This window comes from Vipera ursinii (assembly GCF_947247035.1).
Source record: "Vipera ursinii genome assembly, chromosome: 7".
Taxonomy (NCBI): domain Eukaryota; kingdom Metazoa; phylum Chordata; class Lepidosauria; order Squamata; family Viperidae; genus Vipera; species Vipera ursinii.
In genome coordinates this window covers 76,610,763-76,634,949 of record NC_139521.1, presented here as the reverse complement: position 1 = coordinate 76,634,949, position 24,187 = coordinate 76,610,763, and the positions used below count along the sequence as shown (strand labels likewise).

General features: G+C 46.6%; 1 protein-coding gene across 1 annotated transcript in view; it reads right to left on the bottom strand.

Annotated features, from left to right (window-relative positions):
* Positions 1–20,648, bottom strand: part of DYSF (dysferlin) — a 113,365-nt gene extending 92,717 nt beyond the window's left edge. Inside the window, exons 1-5 of the mRNA XM_083368049.1 lie at positions 19,742–20,648; positions 12,551–12,606; positions 8,168–8,259; positions 3,074–3,179; positions 2,078–2,192 (exon numbers count right to left, since the gene is read on the bottom strand). Of these exons, the coding sequence (XP_083224175.1) occupies positions 2,078–2,192; positions 3,074–3,179; positions 8,168–8,259; positions 12,551–12,606; positions 19,742–19,835 (463 nt within the window). The 5' untranslated portion in view covers positions 19,836–20,648. The remainder of the gene's footprint in view (positions 1–2,077; positions 2,193–3,073; positions 3,180–8,167; positions 8,260–12,550; positions 12,607–19,741) is intronic.
* Positions 20,649–24,187: the final 3,539 nt, after the last annotated feature.

Below are 24,187 nucleotides of genomic sequence, written 5' to 3'. Positions count from 1 at the left end.
GACTAAAAAAGGCCGGAAAAACCATTCCGTTGGGAAAAAGAAATATTGCGTATCAAACGGATTTAGGGTTTAATTTTAGGATATTGGATCTCCCTGAGCAGGAAAGATGAAAAGTTCTCTCCAAGGTCCCTTCCGGATCTTCTGTCATTCTGTCGTTATTCTGTTATTCTGATATTCTGTTATTCTGATATTCTGATATTCTGATTTTCTGATATTCTGATTTTCTGTTATTCTGTTATTCTGATTTTCTGTTATTCTGATATTCTGTTATTTTGTTATTCTGTTATTTTGTTATTCTGATATTCTGTTATTCTGATATTCTGATTTTCTGTAATTCTGATATTCTGTTATTTTGTTATTCTGATATTCTGTTATTCTGATATTCTGATTTTCTGTTATTCTGATATTCTGTTATTTTGTTATTCTGTTATTTTGTTATTCTGATATTCTGATATTCTGATTTTCTGATATTCTGATTTTCTGTTATTCTGATATTCTGATTTTCTGTTATTCTGATATTCTGTAATTCTGATTTTCTGTTATTTTGTTATTCTGTTATTTTGTTATTCTGATATTCTGTTATTTTGTTATTCTGATATTCTGTTATTCTGATATTCTGATTTTCTGTTATTCTGATATTCTGTTATTTTGTTATTCTGTTATTTTGTTATTCTGATATTCTGATATTCTGATTTTCTGATATTCTGATTTTCTGTTATTCTGATATTCTGATTTTCTGTTATTCTGATATTCTGTAATTCTGATTTTCTGTTATTTTGTTATTCTGTTATTTTGTTATTCTGATATTCTGTTATTTTGTTATTCTGATTTTTTGTTATTCTGAATTTCTGTCCTTCTGATATTCTATTATTCTGATATTCTATTATTCTGATATTCTATTTTTCTGTTTTTATGTTATTCTGATATTCTATTATTCTGATATGCTGATATTCCGATATTCCAATATTCTGACATTCTGATATTCTGGCATTCTGGCATTCTGATTAATGAAAACGCATCCATCACTGGAGGTTAGCCATGATGGAACCTTAGCTTGAATTCACTTTGGACTTTGCTTCAGTCACCCAGCTTGTTTGCCCAGTTCAGACCTCCAAAAGATAAGCAAGGTCAGGGACACCGCTGGGCATTGCCAGCTAGCTCAGAGGAAAGCAGGGACAAAATACAAAAAAAAATCCCTCCATCAACTTGTCCATGACACGGACACAGAGGATCCCTTCACATGTCCGCTGCTTCGCTCCTGGTCTGCACCGGCCTTCGGGGTGGGACAGGTTACAAAGCGTAAAGCAAGGAAGAACATCCAGACTCAAAAGGCAAAAATGCTTTATTCTGGTCACCACAATATAAGAAAAGAGGTCGAGACTCTAGAAAGAGTGCAGAGAAAAGCAACAAGGATGATTAGGGTGCCGAAGGCTAAAACATACGAAGAACGGTTGCTGGATTTGGATATGGCTAGTCTAGAGAAAAGAAGGAGTAGGGGTGACATGGTAGCAGTTTTCCAATATTATTATTATTATTATTATTATTATTATTATTATTATTATTATTATTATTATTATTATAAGAAGAAGAAGAAGAAGAAGAAGAAGAAGAAGAAGAAGAAGAAGAAGAAGAAGAAGAAGAAGAAGAAGAAGAAGAAGAAGAAGAATTAGTTGTTGGAAGGGACTTTGGAGGTCATCTAGTCCAACCCCCTGCCCAGGCAGGAAAACCTATACCATTTCAGACAAATGGCTGTCCAGTCTCTTCTTATGAGGGGCTGCCACAAAAGAGGAGAGGGTCGACCTATTGTCCAAAGCCCCCGAAAGCAGGACAAGAAGCAATCCGGAATTAAGGAACAATTTCCTGACCGTGAGAACAATTAAACAGTGGAACAACTTGCCACCAGAAATTGTGGGTGCTCCAACACTGGGCGTTTTTAAGAAGAGACTGGACAGCCACCTGTCTGAAATGGTATAAGGTCTCCTGCCTGAGCAGAGGGTTAGACTAGAAGACCTCCAAGGTCCTGTCTGTACTCTGTTGGGCAGGTCTGCCCTGGGACAGAGTTGGTTCACCTCCTTACCTGTCACCGTGTCCAGCTCAGGGAGAGTCGGATTCGGCTCCGGAGGGGCCGGAGGAGGGATGAAAGGAGCTGCCCCAGGTGGTGGAGTGTAGGAGACTTGGAGAATCAGATACCCCTGCAAGATTGGATGAAGGACATCAACCCAAAAGGCTCGGATGCTCCCTCCAAAGCTGGCTTCGCTGCAGATGCTTGGACAACCTGGTGCGGCAGGGCCTCTTTAAAGCATCTGCTTCTTTTTTCAGGCCGATGCGGCTGCATTAAAGGGATCGTCTGCCTGACTTCCCCAGACACCACTCCCATCTGGTGAGGGTTCTTATTATTGATACTCTGCACCACGCCGCCGGATCAGGAAAGCCGTTGTAATCACAACTTCCCATCTTTTCAAATTAGTTAACCACTTAACAGCCCATATCTGTTCTTCACTTGAAAGACAAAATCATATGCCATCCCCATTCCTCCTTAAAACAGCGGCCAGGGAGAAGGTGGAGGGGGTCTAACATCCGCCATTAAAATGGAACAGGGGGCAACCTAAGAGGTCACAATTATGGAGTGTAACATGATATAAGAGGTCCTTTGACCCAGGCAGTAAATGTAAATTAAAACCAATGCTTGCTCGATACTTCTAGATGCTCTCTAGAACAGCATTCCTCAACCTTGGCAGCTTGAAGATGGGTGGACCTCAACTCCCAGAATTCTCCACCCATCTTCAAGCAGCCATGATGGAGAAACACGGCATTAAGGTCTTCTCTAACCACCCACTTTCTCCCCTGGCCCTAATGCACCCCCCATAACTCCGGTGAGGGCCAAGCCCCAGTTTGGCACGCTGCCCCCAGCCTCTTTCCTCCGGAGCGCCATTTCTGCCCCTTGCAGACAGGTGGACGTTCAACTCCCAGAATTCCCCAGCTTGCTCCACCGTCAGCAAAGGGTGCTTTTTTCCTTCCCACCGCGGGCCAGGAGAGCTCCCCCCCCCCACTTCAGCCCCCAAAGTGGACTTACCCCGGTGTTTTGCCTCTTGGCATCCAGCAGAGGAGCGTTGAAGCTGGCAGCCAGACTGGGGGAGGCCAAGACGTCCCGGAGGGGCACATGGGCTTCACCCAGGAACCTGTCAAGAGACGGAGTTGCTGCGTGTGAGTTGGGCAGCTATACATAAACGTGTCGTCTTGCTTACTCTGGCCACGTGCCGTGGGGCGGTTCCCTTGGAAGAGTTAGCGATAAAAGGAAATAAAAGGCTGCTAAAGAACACGGTGGCTGGTGGACGCCCTCAAAGCTGGCACCAGCCAGAGCAGAGAACAACTCCAGGAAGCAGGGCCTGAGCAGGGGGTTGGACTAGATGACCTCCAAGGTCCCTTCCAACTTTATTATTATTATTATTATTATTATTATTATTATTATTATTATTATTATTATTATTATTATTATTATTATTATTATTATAAGGTCAGAAGAGGTGGAGAGACCCCCTGGCCTAGAGAATCGCCAAGAATCAGACAAAACTGAATGGATAACATCATCATCACCATCATCATCCGTTTGTCAAATAAATAAAAGTAGAGCGCCACGACGCAAAAAAAAGATGTTGAGACTTTGGGGAAAGGGCGGAGAAGAGCAACTCAGATGATTTCAAGGCCTGGAGACTTAAAACATGCGAAGAAGAACGGTTGCAGGAATTGGGTACGGCTAGTCTAGAGAAAAGAAGGACTGGGCGGGCGGGGGGAACGATAGCGGCATTGCAGTGTTGGAGGGGCTGCCCCAAAGAAGAGGTGGGGGGGTCCACCTCTTCTCCAAAGCGCCCGAAGGCAGGAGAAGAAGTGACGGACGAAAACTAATCAAGGAGAGAAGCAACCTAGAACTAAGGAGAAACTTCCTAACGGTGAGGACGAGAAGTTGCGGGCGTTTCACTGCTGGAGGTTTTTAAGAAGAGACTGGACAACTATTCGTCTGAAATGGTCTAGGGGGTCTCCTGCTTGTGCAAGGGGTTGGACTAGAAGACCTCCAAGGTCCCTTCCAGCTCTACTGTGATTGATTAGTTGAAAAGCAATCGTCCCATCAGGAGGACCACAGCATCTCAGCAGGGTTCAGCTAAGCCTTCCCTCCAAAGATCAGTGTTTATAATTTAGAAGTAACCGTTTACATTTGGAGCAATATTCTTTTCCTCTAAACACAAACACTGCCCAGCAGCACACAATTGTTTTCCTGCCTATCACCAGCACAGTTTTTGTTTTTTTGCAAAGAGGGGTGAGACCTACCACCGTCTCACCCCCCAGAATTATTTCACAGGCTTCCCAATAGAGCAGAGGATTGTAAAGCTACGCTGACAGCATCTTCCAGGATTATTTATTTAGCATCTGGCATCTACAGAAGTCCTGCAATGGAATGGAGAGGAGAGGAGAGGAGAGGACAGGACAGGACAGGACAGGACAGGACAGGACAGATAATTTATTTTATTTATTTAATTTAATTTCTATACCGCCCTTCTCCCGAAGGACTCAGAATAGAATAGACTAAGAATAGAACAGAACAGAACAGAACAGATGATAAGAACAGAACAGAACAGAACAGAACAGAACAGAACAGAATAGAATAGAATAGAATAGAATAGAATAGAATAGAACAACATGGAATTGAATGGAATAGAACAGAACAGAATACAATAGGACAGGACAGGACAGGATAGAATATGGAAGAACAGAACAGAACAGAACAGAAAATGAAATAATGAATAGAATAGGATGGGATGGGATGGAACCGACTACTTTATTTTGCCAAGTGTGATTAGACACACAAGGAATTTGTCTCCGGTGCAGATCACTGATATACAAATCTCAGGTAGTCCTCGATTTACGACTACAATTAAGCCCAAAATTTCTGTTAAGGGAGACCTTTGCCAGGCGAGTGACCAAGCGCCTGAGCCTCGATCCCGTGTCCCTGGCGATGCTGCACTGGACATAAATGTGAAAACGGTCATAGGTCACTGCAACTTCGAACGGTCGCTACATGATCTGCGGTGAGTGGAGGACTTACCTGCATATATATTTTACGCCACCCCTCTCTGCTTTCAGCCTGAACCTCCAATAGGGGAGGAAGCCAGGAAGCAGGAAAAAAACATATTTTTTTTTCCAAATCTCAAATCTCAACCTATCAGCTGAATGCCATAAATAGCCCTCCGCGAAGGGCAACTAACCTGGACAGGAAAGGTGACATTTTTCCAAGACGGAGACCGACAAGCCATTACTCAGGCTGGCTTTTAGAAAGGAAGGGGAATAAACAGTCCTGCAGGACAGCTCGTCAGCTCAGCTCAGGTCCCACCCAGCCCGGCCGTCGTCGGTGCCCAGGATCCCTTCTGGCTGGGAGACTTGCAAAATTCTCCGGTCCTCCCGGGGTCACTTCCCCTCGCATTTCCCGGCATTGTTCAGCAGAGACGGCTGTTTCTCTCCCTCAAGCCCTCTTCCTGTTCTCCATTCTGGAGGGAGCAGCCTCGTTCCAGGATCTTCCAAGGAGGCTCACCCATGCCAGGCTCCAGAGAGCAGGAGAAGGGGACACCCCCCCCCCACACACACACACGGTCCCATCCAGCCAGGGGATGCGTCGTTTCCTTTGGGAAGGGACCTGTCACAGGGGTAAGGTCCAGTCTGACGCTGGACCTTTTGGCACCTGGCTAGCTTTTGCAGGGGAAACGTAGCTTGGGGTCGAAAGGAGGGGCCCTTGGGGCTTTCTTGCAGGCATCTCATGACCCAACTAGGTTACACCATCAGTGCTGGAAGGGAGGGGGGTTTGTGAGGGGGGTGGGAGGACAGGGGAAGGAAGAAAACTCCGATGTCCTTGGTGCTCTCTGAGCCTGGCTGTTTTTGTGCAGATGTTTTAATAATAATAATTAGTGTATAGACATTTGAGTCCTTTGTGGCTGACCCTGTGTTTACTTGCTGCATAACTTGTGTGGTGCCTGGCTTCCCCTATCTTCTTAGATTGCCGGGGACAGTGATGTTCTGTATCAATTAACCCACTATCCCCATTATTTAGTTTAAATGTTCCTCCAAAAAAGCTGTGATTTTATTGCCAAGTAACTCAGTCCCTTTCTTGGATGGATGCAGACCATCTCTTTTATACATTTTTTCATTGGACCAGCTACAGACATCGTGACTAATATAACCAAAGCCTTCTCCTTTACACCACTCCTTTGGCCACATATTAAATTCTGCTATACGCTGGCCTTTTCCATTTTGCTCCTTATACACTGGTAAAACCTCTGAAAAAGTAAGCCTACAGCCTATTCTGCTAAGTTCCTGCCCCAAGCTCTGGAAATCATTCTGCACAGAGGGTACATCTTTTTGGGACAGATCGTTAGTGCCAAGATGTACAATAGCCTCCACATCACAGTCCTTGCTGGCATTCTTGATTATTTTGGAAATACGCTTCTTGTCCCTACTGGCAGTAGCACCTGGAAGACACCTGACCTCTTTCGAAACCTCTGTGTCCTTTCCTAGATTTACATCCCTTATAATTGAATCACCAACCAGAAGGTGGCTTCTCTTTTTGGATGCCTTCCTGTTCTTGCATGACTGGTGTGTAATACCAGATTCACACTTCTCCCTGTCGAAAACAAGTTTTTCATCTTGGACCACGATCCCCTGCTTATTTGAGTTATTGTCACAGATACCTTTACCTGTCTCCTTAATGTCCCTATTAATTTCAGAAAGGGCACTGTATCTGTTGTGCAGGGACACAGCGAAAGCTTTGGGTTTATGGTTCACAGATCTCACCCTGCCAGATCCCACGGGTGTCCACACTGCGCTTCTCCTGCAGGATCTTTGCCAGCTATTTTTAAGCCCCCATCGAGGCAGCTGTTGGTGGGTTCTCCCCACGCCCAGACTTAGAATTTGCCAGCGAGAGGGGTGTGTGTGTTATTCTGACCCTGGGGTGGGTTTCTCCCAAAAGGGGCTGGGCTGATCCGCCGGCACCCTGGCTTGCAGAATCACCTGATCACATTTTGGGACCTTAGGACAAGCCAAGTCCATAGTGGTTGGCAGGCTGAACAGAGGCTGCAACGGCCTTGAAATACATCGTCCTAAGCAGGTCAGGCGGCTACTAGCGAGAGGAGCGCACTCTGCACATGCTCAAGAGGTGGTATTTTTCAAAGTAAGAAGCAGACCGACCAACACGCCTTGGGTCAAAGTGAAAACAAGCTAATAAACTCCGCAAAGCACAGGGGGGAAAAAACCTGTAAGAGAGGCTTTGTTCACATCTTGCTGTTTGCCACATTGACTTTTTTTGTAACACCACACACACATACAGTGCAGGACTCTCAGCCTGGCCCCTCCCGTCTTGTTCCTCCTCAGACTCAGCCGTGTGAGCACGAGGGATTGGAAGAAGACGCTCCACAGCTGGCTCTGTTCAGGGACGCTAGGAGCAGGAGGCAGTCTAGCAGAACAGAACAGAGGAAGGCAATGAGGCAACTCGGGAGAAGGCAATGAGAAGCCACCCCTTGGGACTGCTGATAAAAGAGGAAGGTGTGGGAGGTGCTGGTTGCTGAAGGCAACCGTTTGAAGATCTTCTGCTAGAGTCCAGGTCTGTTATTCTTGTTTAACTCTTGTTTGAACTTTTCGTTTAACTTTTGTTTGAACTCTTTGTAAATAGATTTGGTTGGGTTTTTTCCAGCCTGCTGACTATAAAAAGGGGTTGTCCCTGACATTCAAACAGGGCCGGTCTTAGGCTGGAACAGAACAGCACCCACAACGTCTGTCACTGGAGATTTTTAAGAAGAGACTAAGTGGTATAGGATGGTTCTCCTGCTTGAGCAGGGGGCTGGACTAGAAGACCTCCGAGGTCCCTTCCAGCGCTATTCTATTCTATTCTATTCTATTCTATTCTATTCTATTCTATTCTATTCTATTCTATTCTATTCTATTCTATTCTATTATTATTTTTCTATTCTATTCTATTCTATTCTATTCTATTCTATTCTATTCTATTCTATTCTATTCTATTCTATTCTATTCTATTCTATTCTATTCTATTCTATTCTTCTTCTATTTGTACACGCACGCATGCACGCACACACACACACACACACAGAGACATTCCTGGGAGCCCCACCTGTTTCGGCCCATGGTCTCATGATCCTTGACCACCACGTGCAGCTCCACATTCTGGTCCAATGGAAGTCCTTTCAGGTCCCACTCGAAGCCCTAAGAGACGGCGGGAGAAACGTCAGAAGGAGCTTCAGGAGAGAAATTGAATTTCTGTTCCAAAGTAGGATGTTGAACCATAGATCGATTGATTGAATGATTGATTAAAGGACTGATTGATTGAGCCTAGGCTGAACCAAAAGGATTCAATCCACCCCATAAGACCTGGTCAATCCTCAATAGGGTTAGGACTCAGCATGGAAAAGAAGGACCAGGGATGACCTGATAACAGCGTTCCAATATCTGAGGGGCTGCCCCAAAGAAGAGGGGGTCAAGCTGTTCTCCAAAGCCCCCAAAGGCAGGACAAGAAGCAACGGATGGAAACTCATCAAGGAGAGAAGCGACCTGGAACTAAGGAGAAACTTCCTAACAGTGAGGACAATTAACCAGTGGAACAACCCGCCACCAGAAGTTGTGGGTGCTCCATCACTGGAGGCTTTTAAGAAGAGAATGGACAGCCGCTTGTCTGGAATGGCATAGGGTCTTCTGCTTGAGCAGGGGGTGGGACTAGAAGACCTCCGAGGTCCCTTCCAACTCTTGTTTTCCTGTTATTCTAGCAGGTGCGCTGGTCTGCTCCATAAACGGGGAAAGCTCTTGTAGTTGTGGTGACCCAAAGCAAACAGTGCGACACGTTGTGTCACAGGGCCCTCTGATGACAAATCAGGGAAAAACCCCACCCCCAGAAGCTTTCTGTATGCAACTCCATCAAGTATTGACTGTACAAATAGTCAAATAGAGTGAATAGTTTCACGTTTGCTCATTGAGAATGTAATGGGGGGGGTTAACATTTTTGCCAGGTGCTAAATAAAATAAGGACGAAATTTGATTTGTTCCAGCAGACGACTCCAGCTGTTTGGCCGCTGAGGCCCCTTTGGGTTGATTTTTTATTTATTTTTTTAGCATTCCTCATTCAGCAAACTCTCCACCAGGACTGAATCCAAGGGCTGAGCTTTCCAGAAGAAGCCTGCTCTTCCCACCACCGGCAGAGTCAGGGACCCAGTTGCTGCTTCCTTTCCAGGGGTCTCCACAGTTCAAAAGGTCAAGGTGGTCTTTTGCCCTCACCTTGACTTTCTGGATCAGACACGAGGACCCCAGAGGTGCTTTTTCCAAAAGGCCACGGGAGTTTCTTTCTTTTTCTTCCTTGAAAACATTTCACTTCTCATCTAAGAAGCTTCTTCAGTTTAGAAGAAGCTTCTTGGATGAGAAGCAAAACATTTTCAAGTTGAGGTTGGTTGGTTGGTTTGGGAAAAGCACCTTTGGGACACCCGTGACTAGGATGATGGAGAATCTCCATAGAAATACTTGAGAATATTTCTATTCCATTCTCTAGTACAGAACAGGACAGAAGAACAGAGCTGGAAGGGACCTTGGTCTTCTAGTCCAGAGGCCCCCAACCTTTTGGGCACCAGGGACCGCTTCCGTGGAGAGAGGTTTTGCCATGGACCGGAGGGTGCGTGGTTTTGTGTGCTGCTTGCATCCCACGGATGGGGCTTTGCTTGTTTGTGCAGACCGGTTGCTGGCATGCCAGGGACCGGTACTGATCCATGGACCGGGGAGTTGGGGACCCCTGTTCTAGTCCAACCTCCTGCTCAGGCAGGAGACCCTGCACCATCTCAGACAGGTGGCTGTCCAGTCTCTTCTTGAAAGCCTCTGGTGATGGAGCACCTGTTGTGATTCAGCATCAGCCTGTGGTTCCGGCAGCTGAGTCTGATGATTCTGAAGAGGAGGAGGAGGGGTTTGGAGAGCCTTTGGTGTCAGAGGAAGGTTCTGATGCACTGCAGGACTCAGACTGGCCCCTCCTCAGACCCAGCTGTGTGAGCATGAGGGATTGGAAGAAGACGCTCCACAGCTGGCTCTGTTCAGGGACGCTAGGAGCAGGAGGCAGTCTAGCAGAACAGAACAGAGGAAGGCAATGAGGCAACTCGGGAGAAGGCAATGAGAAGCCACGCCTTGGGACTGCTGATTAAAGGGGAAGGTGTGGGAGGTGCTGGTTGCTGAAGGCAACCGTTTGAAGATCTTCTGCTAGAGTCCAGGTCTGTTATTCTTGTTTAACTCTTGTTTGAACTTTTCGTTTAACTTTTGTTTGAACTCTTTGTAAATAGATTTGGTTGGGTTTTTTTCCACCCTGTTGACTATAAAAAGGGGTTGTCCCTGACATTCAAACAGGGCCGGTCTTAGGCTGGAACAGAACAGCACCCACAACGTCTGTCACTGGAGATTTTTAAGAAGAGACTAAGTGGTATAGGATGGTTCTCCTGCTTGAGCAGGGGGCTGGACTAGAAGACCTCCAAGGTCCCTTCCAGCACTATTCTATTCTATTCTATTCTATTCTATTCTATTCTATTCTATTCTATTCTATTCTATTCTATTCTATTCTATTCTATTCTATTCTATTCTATTCTATTCTATTCTATTCCTTAATTGCAGTTGCTTCTCTCCTTGAGGAGTTTCCATCCGTTGTTTCTTGTCCTGCCTTCTGGCGCTTTGGAGAATAAGGTGACACCCCCCCTCCTTTGGGGCAGCCCCTCAAATATTGAAAGGCTGCTTATCATGTCACCTCAAGAAGCTTGCATTTCAGTTCAGCAAAAGCAGCATGGATAGTGCCGTATGCAGCTTCAGGCAAAGCTTTCGGTCCCCACCAATTTCCTTCTCCCCCCCCCCTCCAAGGAAATCCAATCAACATCCCAGATTCCCAGCCAGATTAACTAAGAGTTTCCTACTCCTAAGAGGATGTGTGATAAACAGACACTATTGTCAGGGTGTGATATTGGAAAGGAAACCCTAATTTAGTTCTAAAGACTTATGTCTTTATTGTCTCCGCTTAAGGGTGAAGTGGCCCCTTTCCCGGGGAGAATGAAGAGGAAGGGATGATAAAGAGAGGAAGCTGACAATCCTGGCTTCCCTGCGGGAACAGAAGCTGACATCCGGAGCATGTAGAAAAGTATTAGTCACAAACAGACATCCAGCTGTCATGTTTCATAGATATGTCATATGTAATGAAAGGCAGTTCAGGGGATGGAACCATCTCGGTTTATAAAATGGTAAAAACCACTTTACCTACAGCTCACGTCCTGCTACAGACAATCCCCCGACTCACAACCGTTCGTTTACTGACCGTTCAAAGTTGCTTGGGGAAAAAGTCCCTTATGACCGTTTTTCACACTTACGACCGTTGCAGCCTCCCGAGGGTCACGTGATCTGAATTCGGAGGCTCGGCAACTGACTCGTGTTTATGATGGTTGTTGCAGTGTCCCGGGGATCACGTGGTCCCCTCTTGCGACCCTCTGACAAGGGGCCCCCATGGGGAAGCCGGGTGCACTTAACAACCCGGTTACTAACTACAGAGCGGTTCACTTTAACAACCGTGGCAAGGAAGGCCGTAAATTGGGGCAAAATTCGCTTTAACAACCGACTCCTTTGGCAACCAAAATTTTGGGCTTAAATGTGGTCGTAAGTCAAGGACTCCCTGCATGCTATAATTTTCTATAAGGACCCAGGGACCCACTTCGTTAGCCCCTCCTCACCTGACGAAACACTCAGGAAACATCCGTCTTTTTACCTACAATTTCCTAAAATGTACGGTACCTAAATTGTGTTACGCTGTCTGCAAAATTAGGTAGGCTTTGACTGGCTGTTGAAAGTCCCACCACTAATTGTAATATATTATTATTATTATTATTATTAGTAGTAGTAGTAGTAGTAGTAGTAGCATTAACATTAGTTTTAGTTCTGCTCTGTCCGCATAATTACTATTATTAGTATTATTTCTAGTTCTGCTCTGTGCCCATAATCAATATTATTATTGTATTATTACTATTACTACCACTATTATTATTACTATTATTACTATTACTATTAGCTGTAGTAGTAGTAGTAGTATTTCTAGTTCTGCTCTGTGCCCATAATTATTACTATTACTATTATTTCTAATTCTGCTCTGTGCCCATAATCAATATTATTATTACTATTATCATTATTACCACCACTATTATTATTACTACTTATTATTGCTATTATTATTACTATTACTATTATTACTGCTTCTTGTTTCTAGTTCTGCTCTGTGCCCATAATCACTATTATTATTATTATTATTATTATTATTATTATTATTATTATTATTATTATTATTACTACTACTACTACTACTACTACGACGACTACCCATTTGGGCCTCCTTCTCCCTGCCCAAGAGGGATGGGCCTGCTGCTTAATCGGCTGCTCAGAGCAAGGAGGACAGACTTTGCAGAAGCTGAGATCTGGGTTCGAATGGTGCCGAAGACAGACTCACCTCGTTCCACACAGGGTTGGTGTTGTTCTTGATCACCTTCGTTCTCTTTTTCACTCCTACAAGGAAGCAGAGTGAGCGAGTGAGAAAGACTCCCCAGACAAACCTCCCAGGGCAGCTGGTCCCCAAAAGATCCCTGCGGGCGGAAATCATATCAGAGCGAAGGATTCGGTTCACGCGCTGGCTGGGCGTGACTCTCTTAATAACCGTCTGATTATTCTGATCCCAACTGTGGTTATAAGTCGAGGATTATCTGGGCAACACAACCTGTCCACAAAAGTTGACACCGAAGAGAAAGCAGCATTCCCAACAACACTGACAGGGCAAGCCACTGGTGCACAAACGGGGCAAATCCCACACCCTTCCAGCACTGATGACGTTGCCTAGGAAACCACCCAGCTCAGAGAGCACCAAGGACTCCATCCTCCTCCTCCTCATCATCATCTTCCTCCTCCTCCTCTCTGCCAACCCCACTCCCTTCCAGCACTGATGATGTTACTCAATTGGGTAATGAAACGTCTGCAAGAAAACCACCCAGCTCAGAGAGCACCCAGGACCCCACAGTCGTCGTCATCCTCCTCCTCTCTTAACCCCCTCCCTTCCCTTTCAGCACTGATAATGTTACCTAGCTGGGTCATGAAATGTCTGCAAGAAAACCACCCAGCTCAGAGGGCACCAAGGACCCCACAGTCCTCCTCCTCCTCCTCCATTGCCTAGTTGGTAATGAAACGCCTGCAAGAAAACCCCCAAGCTCAACCCTAACCCTAACCTCCTTAATCCTTCTTTTCTCTAGACTGGCCATTCCCAAATCCTGCAACCCTTCTTCATATGTTTTGATCTCCAGGCCTTTAACCATCTGAGTCGCTCTTCACTCCGCTTTTTCCAGAGTCTCAACATCCTCCTGGTAATGGGGTGCCCCAAACTGGACGCAGTAGTCCAGCCTCCTGGAACCCCTTGGTTACAGGCGGAATCTGGACGGTCAAACTAGCTGGGTCTGAGCTGGAAAGCGGAGCGCGGAGAGGGTTAACACAGCTCATCTGGCAGCTAGTGCAAATTCTATCTTGGGCTGCTCTTGCGTGCGTGCGTGGGGGATATTTCCTTCTGTCGGCCCATAAATTAAGCAAAGCCGCTGGGCTCTGGCTGAAGAAGCAGGCAGAGCCCGTTCAAGTGCCGGGCGCTGCTCAAACGCCCCAAAGGAAGAGGAAGTGAGTCCTAAAGCAGGACCCCAGAACAATAGGAGGGTCCCCAGGGCCAAAGGCTGGCGGAAGGTCCGTCTGGGGCAGCTGCGGCCAACCCCTCCCCTCCATCTCCTCCCAGTCCAGCAGCCGAACTGAAGGCAGCTATATATGGTCACTCTGCGGCCGTTTCCCAGAAGAGATGCAGGGCCGGCGTTTTTTGAAAAGGAACTGCAGGGCGATTTCCCGAAAACGAAGGAGGCCAATGAATCCAACGGATCAGCGTCAGCATCTGCCTGTTGTTAGCCTGTAAAGGCTGAACCCAACGATGGGCAAGATGGGCGGCCAACAAATTCAATTCACCACTAATAAACACCATGGGAATAACAGAAGAAGAGGGTTGGAAGGGACCTTGGAGGTCCTCTAGTCCAGCGTTTCCCAACCTTAGGAACTTGAAGATGCGTGGACTTCAACTCCCAGAATTCCCCAGCCAGCTGGCTGGGGAATTCTGGGAGTTGAAGTCCACGCATCTTCAAGTTCCTAAGGTTGGGAAACGCTGCTCTAGTCCAATCCCCCCAACCCCACCCGCTGTTGTTAAAATGTTGCTTTTTATGGTACGCCAAGTTATTTATTTCATTTAAAAAAAATGGATGCTTTCTTTTTTAACTGGACAGCCATTTGCCTAAAAATGGTATAGGGTTTCCTGCCTGAGCAGGGGGTTGGACTAGATGACCTCCAAGGTCCCTTCCAACTTTCTTCTTCTTCTTCTTCTTCTTCTTCTTCTTCTTCTTCTTCTTCTTCTTCTTCTTCTTCTTCTTCTTCTTCTTCTTCTTCTTCTTCTTCTTCTTCTTCTTCTTCTTCTATTATTATTATCATTATCATTGTTAATAATAATAATAATAATAATAATAATAATAATAATAATAATAATAATAATAATAATAATTGCACTGCGTTTTTGCCTTCGCTCTTCTTTTCCAGGGGCTGCTAGTTCTGCCTTTAGGCCAGTCAAAGACTGTAAGGCAATTTTGACCCAGCCACGCAGAGAGGCATCTGCCTTCCCAGAGAGGCTGGGAGCAAAAATAGAGGTGCCCCCATTTAGCCCAGGGTCCCTATTTTCATCCGGGGGGGGGAGGAGGGGGAGACAGGCCACCAGGCGTCCTCTTGCCGGATTCCTCTCGTTCCTCCTCCCCCGCCCACCCCCCACCCCAGACTCTCATGGAGCTGGAACTGCAATCCGCATTTCTGAATCTCCGGTGCAGCCGGGCAAAGAGCGGCACCCATACAATTCCCCCTGGGAAAATGCGGCTTTGAAGGAAGAAGGCCCTGGAGGCCGAAATGACCACCTTGACACCTGTCTCGGGTCTGCTTATTGGTGTGAACGCAGCCCAACGGGACGAGGTCTGAGTGCTGTTAAAACCAGGGACTTGGATTAATTTAATCAACTATGCTGAAGTTAGTTGAGGGTTTACATGAACACATATTCTTTCTTTTTCTTTTTTTCTTTCTCTTTCTTCCTTTCTTTTCTTTTTCATTCTTTCTTCCTTTCTTCCTTCCCTCTTTCCTTCCTTATTTTTTCTTTTTTTCTTCTACCTTCTTTTTCTTCCTTCCTTTCTTCTTTCTTCTTCTCTTCCTTCCTCCTCCCCCCTTACGTCTCTCCTTCTGTTCCTTCTTTCTTGCTTCCTTTCTTTCTTCTTTCTTTCTCCTTCCTTTTCTTCTCTCTCTCTCTCTCTCTCTCTCTCTCACACACACACACACACACACACACACACACACAGAGAGAGAATTTCACAACTTAGAGCTGCAGCAAGCAACTTCTTCACGCTACAATCTTAATTCTTCTAGCGGAAATCAACCTGGTCATTTTTCACATTCTCTTCGCTGTCAAGGGAGTCGTCTTTTTTTTTTAAAAAAAAAAAGACCAATCAGGCACATAATGGGAGGAAACTGACACGGATTAATCAGACAACTAGTTGAGGGCAATGCCCGCCTCAACCCCATTCCTGAAGAAGAGAAAAGCGGCTACTTGGAACTCCTCTTCCTGAAAAACATCGGCTCCGTCTCTTGAATGAACCGAAGCTAAATACCCGTTTTTCCTTTTCTTTGGACTCTCCCTAAGCTAAACGGCCAACTGGCTTTCACCCCAAAAGAAGGGGCTCCTGCAAAAACTCCTAAGAAGTAACGAGCAAATGAGGAGAGTGCCTCCCTGGAAGGAAACTTGCAATGCTCAGGAAGGGGGGGTGAACAGGGAGGACCCCCCCACCCCCCAAAAAGACCAGGCACTGCAGAGAAAGCATGGTCCATCCAAGGAAGTGTCAATCAGCCAAGGATGCCCATCTTTGAAGGTTTTGTGAGACGGATATTGTTGCTCTGTCATTTGCTGGTTTCTCTCTGATCAGGTGACCTTCCAGTCTTCCAGACTGGCCTCTTGGAACCATCCCTAGGAGACGTTCTCCTTTCCTGCTTGCATTTTCAGAGGTAGACACCAAGGCCCCCTTTTTTGGCATCGGGGTTTTCTTCAACCGGCATCTTCTTGGCATGAAGTGCCCCAAATATTTCAGATAAGTGTCATGCTTGACTCGCTATGCTTCCCCCCCCACACACACACCAGCAGACAACAGAAACAGGGAGGGAGGGGGTGAGTAGAATGCAAGGGAGGGAATTGTGGAATGCAAGAGCTGAATGTCACCCGGCAAAATCCTGGAGACCAAGGTCAAAAGACAGGGAAGTTCCAAGGCGTTGGGTTCATTTCCCAAAACAAATCGACTATAATTGAATGAACGGGGGGGGGGGGGGGGCAGGGGAGATAAAGAGGATTTTTAACTAGTCTGTTTCAAAAACTTCAGAATGTGGTAAAATAATGTCTTTTGCTGCATAGGCCAATGGGAGGGTGGGCAATAAGACTGGCAATATTGGGGAACAGGCTGGTTTTAGACTATCGTTTGCATCATTTGGGGGGGGGTGTCTGCAGAGGGGGGGTCCAAAAAAGCATGTTGCATGCCATAGCCATGCAATTGCAGCCCTATTTATTGGTGCCCCAGAGGGCTTTGAACCCACAGCCATTGCTGCCATCTTGACTTTTTTCGACCACCTGCAGACGCCTCTAGTACTGCAAAATTATTTGGGCTTCTGATCTGCCCTCGTAAATTTCCTCAGCCCCACAATTAAAGGCAACAGTTCTTCTTCCTTAGCCTTTCTGTTCGTGCAGCTGCACAACTACATCTTCCACACGGACAATCAAAGTTAGACAAGATCCCCTGGGGTGTCCCTCAGATTTCTCTGCACTTCAATATTTGGCCCAGGGACAAAGGAAGAGCAACCCTGCATTTCATCTTCCCTGTGAATTTCTGAGCGGCCGGATGCAAAAAAAGAAATCCACTCCTTCAGCCTTCTCTCCAGTGAGGTGTCTTGACACAATCTTCATTTCTGCTCCAGACCTGTTTATGTCTGCATTTAAATTCAGATTTCTCTTTTAAAACAGAAGGTGTGAAGAAATGGTTTCCAAAAAAAATAATAATCTAATTCCATTCATCTTGCGTTGATCTGTTGAATTGTTACCTGTCTGACTTTGGTTAAAGAGGTAGGTGTCAGAAGACCAATGGAGGTGTCCCTGGTGAACGCCAGAGGGGCTGGCTAGCCTGGTTGTTGCTGCCGGTGATTCAAGCAAGCGAGCCAAGCCACAGGGGAAACCAGAGCTGGCATAACATTGGCTGGTCCTGCTCATGCAAGGCCAGGAATCCTTCATGGGAACCAAACGTGAGACACACACACACACAAACACACAGCCAGCCTCATTTCAATGTTTTCTGGAGCGCATTTGTCCCAGCCAGCTTCTTCGCCTAGGATCTCTGCTGTCCTTCCGTTAAGGCCATTCTCCAGGGATCCCTGCTCTGAGCAGACCTCAGCAACCTCTGAAGCCCAGGAGACAAGGGAGGAGAACCAGGGGTGAAGCCGAGAGAGAGAGAGAGAGAGGGGGGGGGTGGAGAGGGAGAGGGAGAGGGAGAGAGAGAGAGATCTAGCCTTTGGGGGGGATCTGGTGGTGGTGGGGATCACAGAGCAAAGCTCCTTCTGCAAAATTGACTCCCTCATTGTCTCTCTGGGAGCTGCCAGGACAGTCTCTGCCTTCTGTCTGGTAAATCACAAACGGCTTTTCTGTTCTGTTCCAGCCTACGACCGGCCCTGTTTGTGTGTCAAGGACAACCCCTTTTTCCTTTTTTTACAGTCAATAGGCTGGAAAACCTAACCCAAATTTATTTACAGTTCAAACAAAAAAGCAACAAATATTTCCTTCAATAAATGAATCGAAATATCAAACAAGAGTCAACAAACGAAGTTAAACAGAAGTATCAAGAACAGACCAGGATTCTCTTTGAATGTCTACAAATGGTTGCCTTCACCAACCAGCCCTGCCCACACCTTCCCCTTTTATTATCAGTCCCAAGGCTTCTCACTGCCTTCTCCTCCTCTCACTGAGTTCCCTCATTGATTTTCTTTGCTCTGCTCGGCTGGATTGCCTTCTGCTTCTAGCGTCTCTGAACAGATTCAGCTGTGACTCCTCTGAGTCCAACACCTCCTCCTCACACAGCTGAGCCTCATGAGGAACACAACTGGAGGGGCCAGGCTGGGAGTCCTGCAGTGCATCAGAGCCTCCGTCCGACACCGGAGGCTCTCCAAACGCCGCCTCCTCTCCTCCTCCTCCTCCTCCTCAGATTCCCCGGACTCAGCTGCTGGGAGCACAGGCTGACACTGAATCACCACATTTCCATCCGTTTCTCCTAACAGACCCTCAAAATCCACCTCGCGGTAACTGAAGCCCCTTGCCCTAACTGGACTACCCTGTTTTGTAGGCTGCAGGTAGCCTCCGCAGGGCACGGTTTTTTAAAAAAATCAACAGGGTGACCTCCGTAAAAAAGAGCTTGGATGGCCACAGGATGGCTGCTAGGATGGCCACCCCACGCTTACTCTCTTGGCCTTTTTGACCAGACCCTGAGAAGTCCCGGATGGAGAAGAGGAGAGAGGGTGTACGGACTCCAGGGTGGGGGGCTCTGTAAATCCATCAAAGATACCAGCACAAGTCACAACTGCCCCTGCTGCACACCCGCCTGCAGTTCTCTAGAAGGACCATGAGGCACAGCCTTTGGGTGGCAGCATTCTGGGGACAATTCAATGGCCGTCTTTGAAGCAGAGGGAGGAGGAGGAGGAGGGGAAGAAGGAAAGGGGAAGAAGGAGGAAGAAGGAAAAATGAAGAGGAGGAGGAGGAAGAGGAGAGGAAGAAGGAATGGGGGGAAAGAAGGAAGAAAAAGGAAGAACGTGGAGGAGGAGGACAACACTTGGTACAGCTCCACTGCTCTGCCCATTGTAGAGAGCAGCCTCTGTCCCAGAGTGTGAAATTCTTACTTCTTCTCCTTACTATCTCCTCCTCCTTACTATCAGCTGCTCTCAGCCTCCCATCTCATGTTTCCAAAGCACAGGCAAAACAGGATAGATAGATAGATAGATAGATAGATAGATAGATAGATAGATAGATAGATAGATAGATAGATAGATAGAACAAGTGATTGATTTTATTTCATACATTTATAGAGCCGCCCAAGTTTCCAATCAGAAGTTAGAACTGCCTGTAAAAACCGCGGTGCAGCTACAACCACTCAACAGCTGAAATGATCAAAACCCGCGCGGGGCTGGCCTCCAAATCAAAGTTCTCGACTGACAGATTGGCAGGACCATCACCCGATTGAGCTGCCCGGGAGCCCTCCGCACCTGCCGCTCAGCAGGGCCGTTGGGAGGGGTGATGGGCTTTGGAGTCCAGCAATTCCAGAGGGGCCCGAGGGAAGGCACCGCAACACCACCTGCAGAGAATGCAGCAGCCCACTCGGGCGGGCGGGCGGGCGAGGGGGGGGGCTGGCTGGTTCCTGCCCTTGCCAAGCCAGCCGGCCCCGTCCCGGAGAAGGACAGAGTCCCCCCCCACGCCCCCCCCGGGGCAGCCTCCCCCCGCGATTGCTGCGCGGCCGGGACTCACCTCGGAAAGTCAGGCTGGCCACCGGGTCGCTCCGCTTGTCGCCCCGCTCTGAGCCGGGCAGGCTGCAGGCGCGCTGGAGCAGGCAGCGGAGCATGGTTCTTGCAGTCGCCGCGTTGCCCCGGCTCTGGGCAGGAGCGCAAAGCGGACCGTCCGAGCCCCGACCCGCCCCGCCCGCCTCCTCCTCCGCCCCGCCCCGCTCCGGCGGGCCGGACGCGCAGCATCAGGACCAGGCGCCGCCGCGGCCATCCCGCGTTATCCCTCCAGGGGGCGCTCGGAGGCTGGCAAGCAGGGATGCTCCGGCGACGCATAGCCCTGAGGGTCCCGGCGACGGAGCGGGGGTGGGGTGGGGTGGAGATTCTGGGCTTAGGCCGGCAAGACGACCCCCCCCCAACACACACACACCCAGCCAGACCTGCTCCTGGCATGCTATTTGCTTTATTTGATCTTGCTTTTTTTAATTTTATCATTTTACTTTAGTTTTTTATTGAATTATTTTCTTATTTTTTTATTTTACTTTAGCTTATTCTACTTTATTCTGTTTTATTTTTATTTCCTTATTTTATCTCTTTTATATTTATACATTGTATAAATTATATACGATATAAACATATATAATATTCATATGTATTTTACATTTATATATTATATTTATTACATTTATTTGTTTATATTTTACTTTATTATTTTATCTGATTTTTTTGTTTTATTATGTTATTATTTTACTTTATCTTATTTTATTATTTTGTTTCGTTATTGTATTTAATTGTAGTTTATCTTATTTTGTTACTTTATTTTCATTTCATTCGATTTATTATTATTTTATTTTTTTATTTATTAATTAGGCCTCCCATCTTTCTACCAAGCGGCTTACTGTAGCCTAAAACGCAGAATAAAACAAGGATAGGATTAAGCCCCGAGTCCCTCGGGAGAAGGGCGGTTTATATAAATAAATAAATAAATAAATAAATAAATAAATAAATAAATAAATAAATAAATAAATAAATAAGCCATTAAAACCTCAGACATCAAAAGTGAAAACATTAAAATGAATATTAAAATGGATAAAAAGAACCAATGCACAGATGTGGGGGGGGGAACAGGTGGGATCTTCTTTCTGCTCCACTAACCCCCTCCAAAATGGGACACCCTCAGCTTTCTGGGCCCTTTCAGAAGGTCAAGGGTGGGTATCCTAAGCAAGATGGCCAACATGCTTTTTTCCTTTTCAACCTGCGAGGTGGGTTGGGATAAAAGAGGGACTGGCCCTAAGCCACCCAACAGGCTTTCACTTAAATGAAGTGGGAATAGTTCTTATTTTAATCACGCCATGAAAAAAACCAGTCTGGCAACTTGGAATGATCCCTTAGTTTGAGTTTCGGGGCCATATTTATTTTATTTCTTATTTTAATCCCATTTATATCCCGCCCTTCTCCGAAGACTCAGGGTGGCTTACAAGCTTAGCAGTAGCCTTCATTCTATGTATATGCCTGCTTATTAGGGCTTTCGCCCCCCCCCAAGCGGCATTATTACAAAGTCAGCTTAATTGCCCCCAACAATCTGGGTCCTCATTTTACCTACCTGGGAAGGATGGAAGGCTGAGTCAACCTGGAGCCTGGTGGGACTCGAACCTGCACTAATGGCAGGCAGCTGGGGTTACTTAAGGAGGCATTAGCCCACTGCTCCACCAAGTCACAACGTCCAGATTAGAAAAATGGGAAAAAAATTAGACTTTGAAAGACCATGTAAACCTGCGTCTCTAATCCACTGTTGGTCAGCCTTGACAATTTGAAGGTGTGTGTGTGTGTGTGTGTGTGTGTGTGTGTGTGTGTGTGTGTGGACTTCAACTGCCAGAATTCCCCAACCAGCATATGGAATTCCGGGAGTTGAAATCCTTAGAGCAGGTGTGTCCAATTCTGCTCCAACAGTGGAGGTTTTTTTTAAAGAAAAGATTAGTCAGCCATTTGTCTGAAATGGTGCAGGGTCTCCTGCCAGAGCAGCGGGTTGGACTAGATGACCTCCAAGGTCCCTTCCAACTCTCTTATTCTTTTAAGTGACTCAGAGCATTTAGCACAATGGAAGGATGTAGCAGCCACATTGATGACTGATGTCTTTCCACACACACAACGCAAGCCGTGCTCAGCTCTTCTCTGACCCTGTTATGATGGGATGGCTGGACAACTCAGCACTGCGTGGACTCTTTGGGACTCACATCTGGCAAAATCACATCCAGAATTTTTTTCCTTTCCTGTTTCCTCTTCACCCTGCAAGCCAGATGGGAAGATTCAGCAGCACCCGGAAATTTTGGCATGTTCCAGTTCCTGAAGTCAAGCTCCATCCTGGCTGGCTGGTGCACAAAATGAGAGCGTTTCTACTACACCACCGTCTGCTAGTCTGTTATTCTGCATTCTGTTATTCTGCATTTTGCATTCTGCAGTCTGTTATTTTACACTGATATTCAGAATTCTGTCATTCTCCATCGTGTTACTCGCTATTCTGCCATTCTGCTATTCTGTTATTCTGCATTCTGTTATTCTGCCACTCTGCCAGTCTTTCATTTTGTTATTCTGCATTCTGTTATTCTGCATTTTGCATTCTGCAGTCTGTTATTTTACACTCTTTTATTCAGAATTCTGTCATTTTCCATCCTGTTACTCTTTATTCGGCCACTTTGCCAGTCTGTTATTCTGCTATCCTGCTATCCTGTTGTTCCGTCGTTCTGTATGATTGTGCTCGACCACACAAGGCTCCTCCGTGGCTCCCGGGGCACTGAAACGGAGCCGAGGGCTAAGGCAGAGGCCTTCTCTGCCCCTGCCAGCTGTTCCTTTGCCAGCAATCCCGTCATCAGCCCAACAGGTGCCGGAGGGCTGCCAAGAGGCGGCCTGGGAGAAATGAATAGGAGCTATGAATAGAGCCAGGCCAGGGAGGGGATGGATCACCCCTAGGAAAGAGTCCATTGGCAGAGAGTGGTAACTGAAAGGTAATATCGTATGACGCGTCAGTTTGAAAGGGAGGAGATGAGATGACACAGGCCCACAAGCTGAATAGGACGTGGCGAGTCTTGGCAACAGAGGTAGAATAACCAAATATCCATCAATTGCAGAATAATAATAATAATAATAATAATAATAATAATAATAATAATAATAATAATAATAATAATAATAATAATAATAAGGAGAAGGAGAAGGAGAAGGAGAAGGAGAAGGAGAAGGAGAAGGAGAAGGAGAAGGAGAAGGAGAAGGAGAAGGAGAAGAAGAAGAAGAAGAAGAAGAAGAAGAAGAAGAAGAAGAAGAAGAAGAAGAAGAAGAAGAAGAAGAAGAAGAAGAAGTTGGAAGAGACCTTGGAGGTCATCTAGTCCAACCCCCTGGACTAGATGCAGACACATACATACTATACGCTTAAGCAAGCTCCAGGGGCAAAAGGACACATAGACTAAAGCAGGGGTGGGCAAACTTGGCTCTTTTAGGACTCCTGGACTTCAACTCCCAGAATTCCTGAGCCAGCCATGCTGGCTGAGGAATTCTGGGAGTTGAAGTCCACAAGTCCTAAAGGGGGCCATAGTTTCCCCATGCTGGCTCAGGAATTCTGGGAGTTGAAGTTGCCTACCCCTGGCCTATACCCTCTACCATTTCTGATAAATGGCTATCTAATCTCTTCTTGAAGGCCTCCAGTGATGGAGCACCCACAGCTCCTGGTGGCAGGTTGTTCCACTGGTTAATTGTTCTTCCATTCAGGAAATTCCTCCTTAGCTCCAGGTTGCTTCTCTCCTTGATTGGTTTCCATCCGTTGCTTCTTGTCCTGCCTTCGGGCGCTTTGGAGGATAGGTGGACCCCCGCCCTCTATTTTGTGGCAGTGTCTTAGATAACAGAATTGCAGACTTGGAAGAGACCTTGGAGGTCTTCTAGTCGAACCCTCTGCTCAAGCAGCAGACCCTTTTCCATTCCAGGCAGGTGGCTATCCAATCTTTTCTTTAAAACCTCCAGTGATGGAGCAACCCACAACTTCTGGTGGCCAGCTGTTCCACTGATTAATTGTTCTCACTGTCGGGGAAATTCCTCCTGAGTTTCAGGTTCTCTCATGGAGCCCATCAAGCTGCCTTTGGTCTTCCCTAGCCAGGCACAATTCCTGCTTTAATCCTTAAACGGAGCAATAAAAGTTGTGCACTCAGCAGAAAGTTTCCAGCCTGCATAGTGAGTGCTCTGGGCATTTGGGCTCCACACCCTGGGGATTTTCCACAGGGGCTGCTGACTCTGATTCACCACGGTGGCCTCAGTCCAAAACGTCTTTATTGCCCACCGTGACTAAGAGAAATGAAATGGAAACTCATTTATTTCCTCCTGCCCCCTCCCCACCCCCAGTCAGCAGAATTGGACGGAAGATACCAGAGGAGAGTATCAGTTTACCATCTGAGAAACCGAGAGACAAAGTTGATCCTTCCTCAAGCAGGAG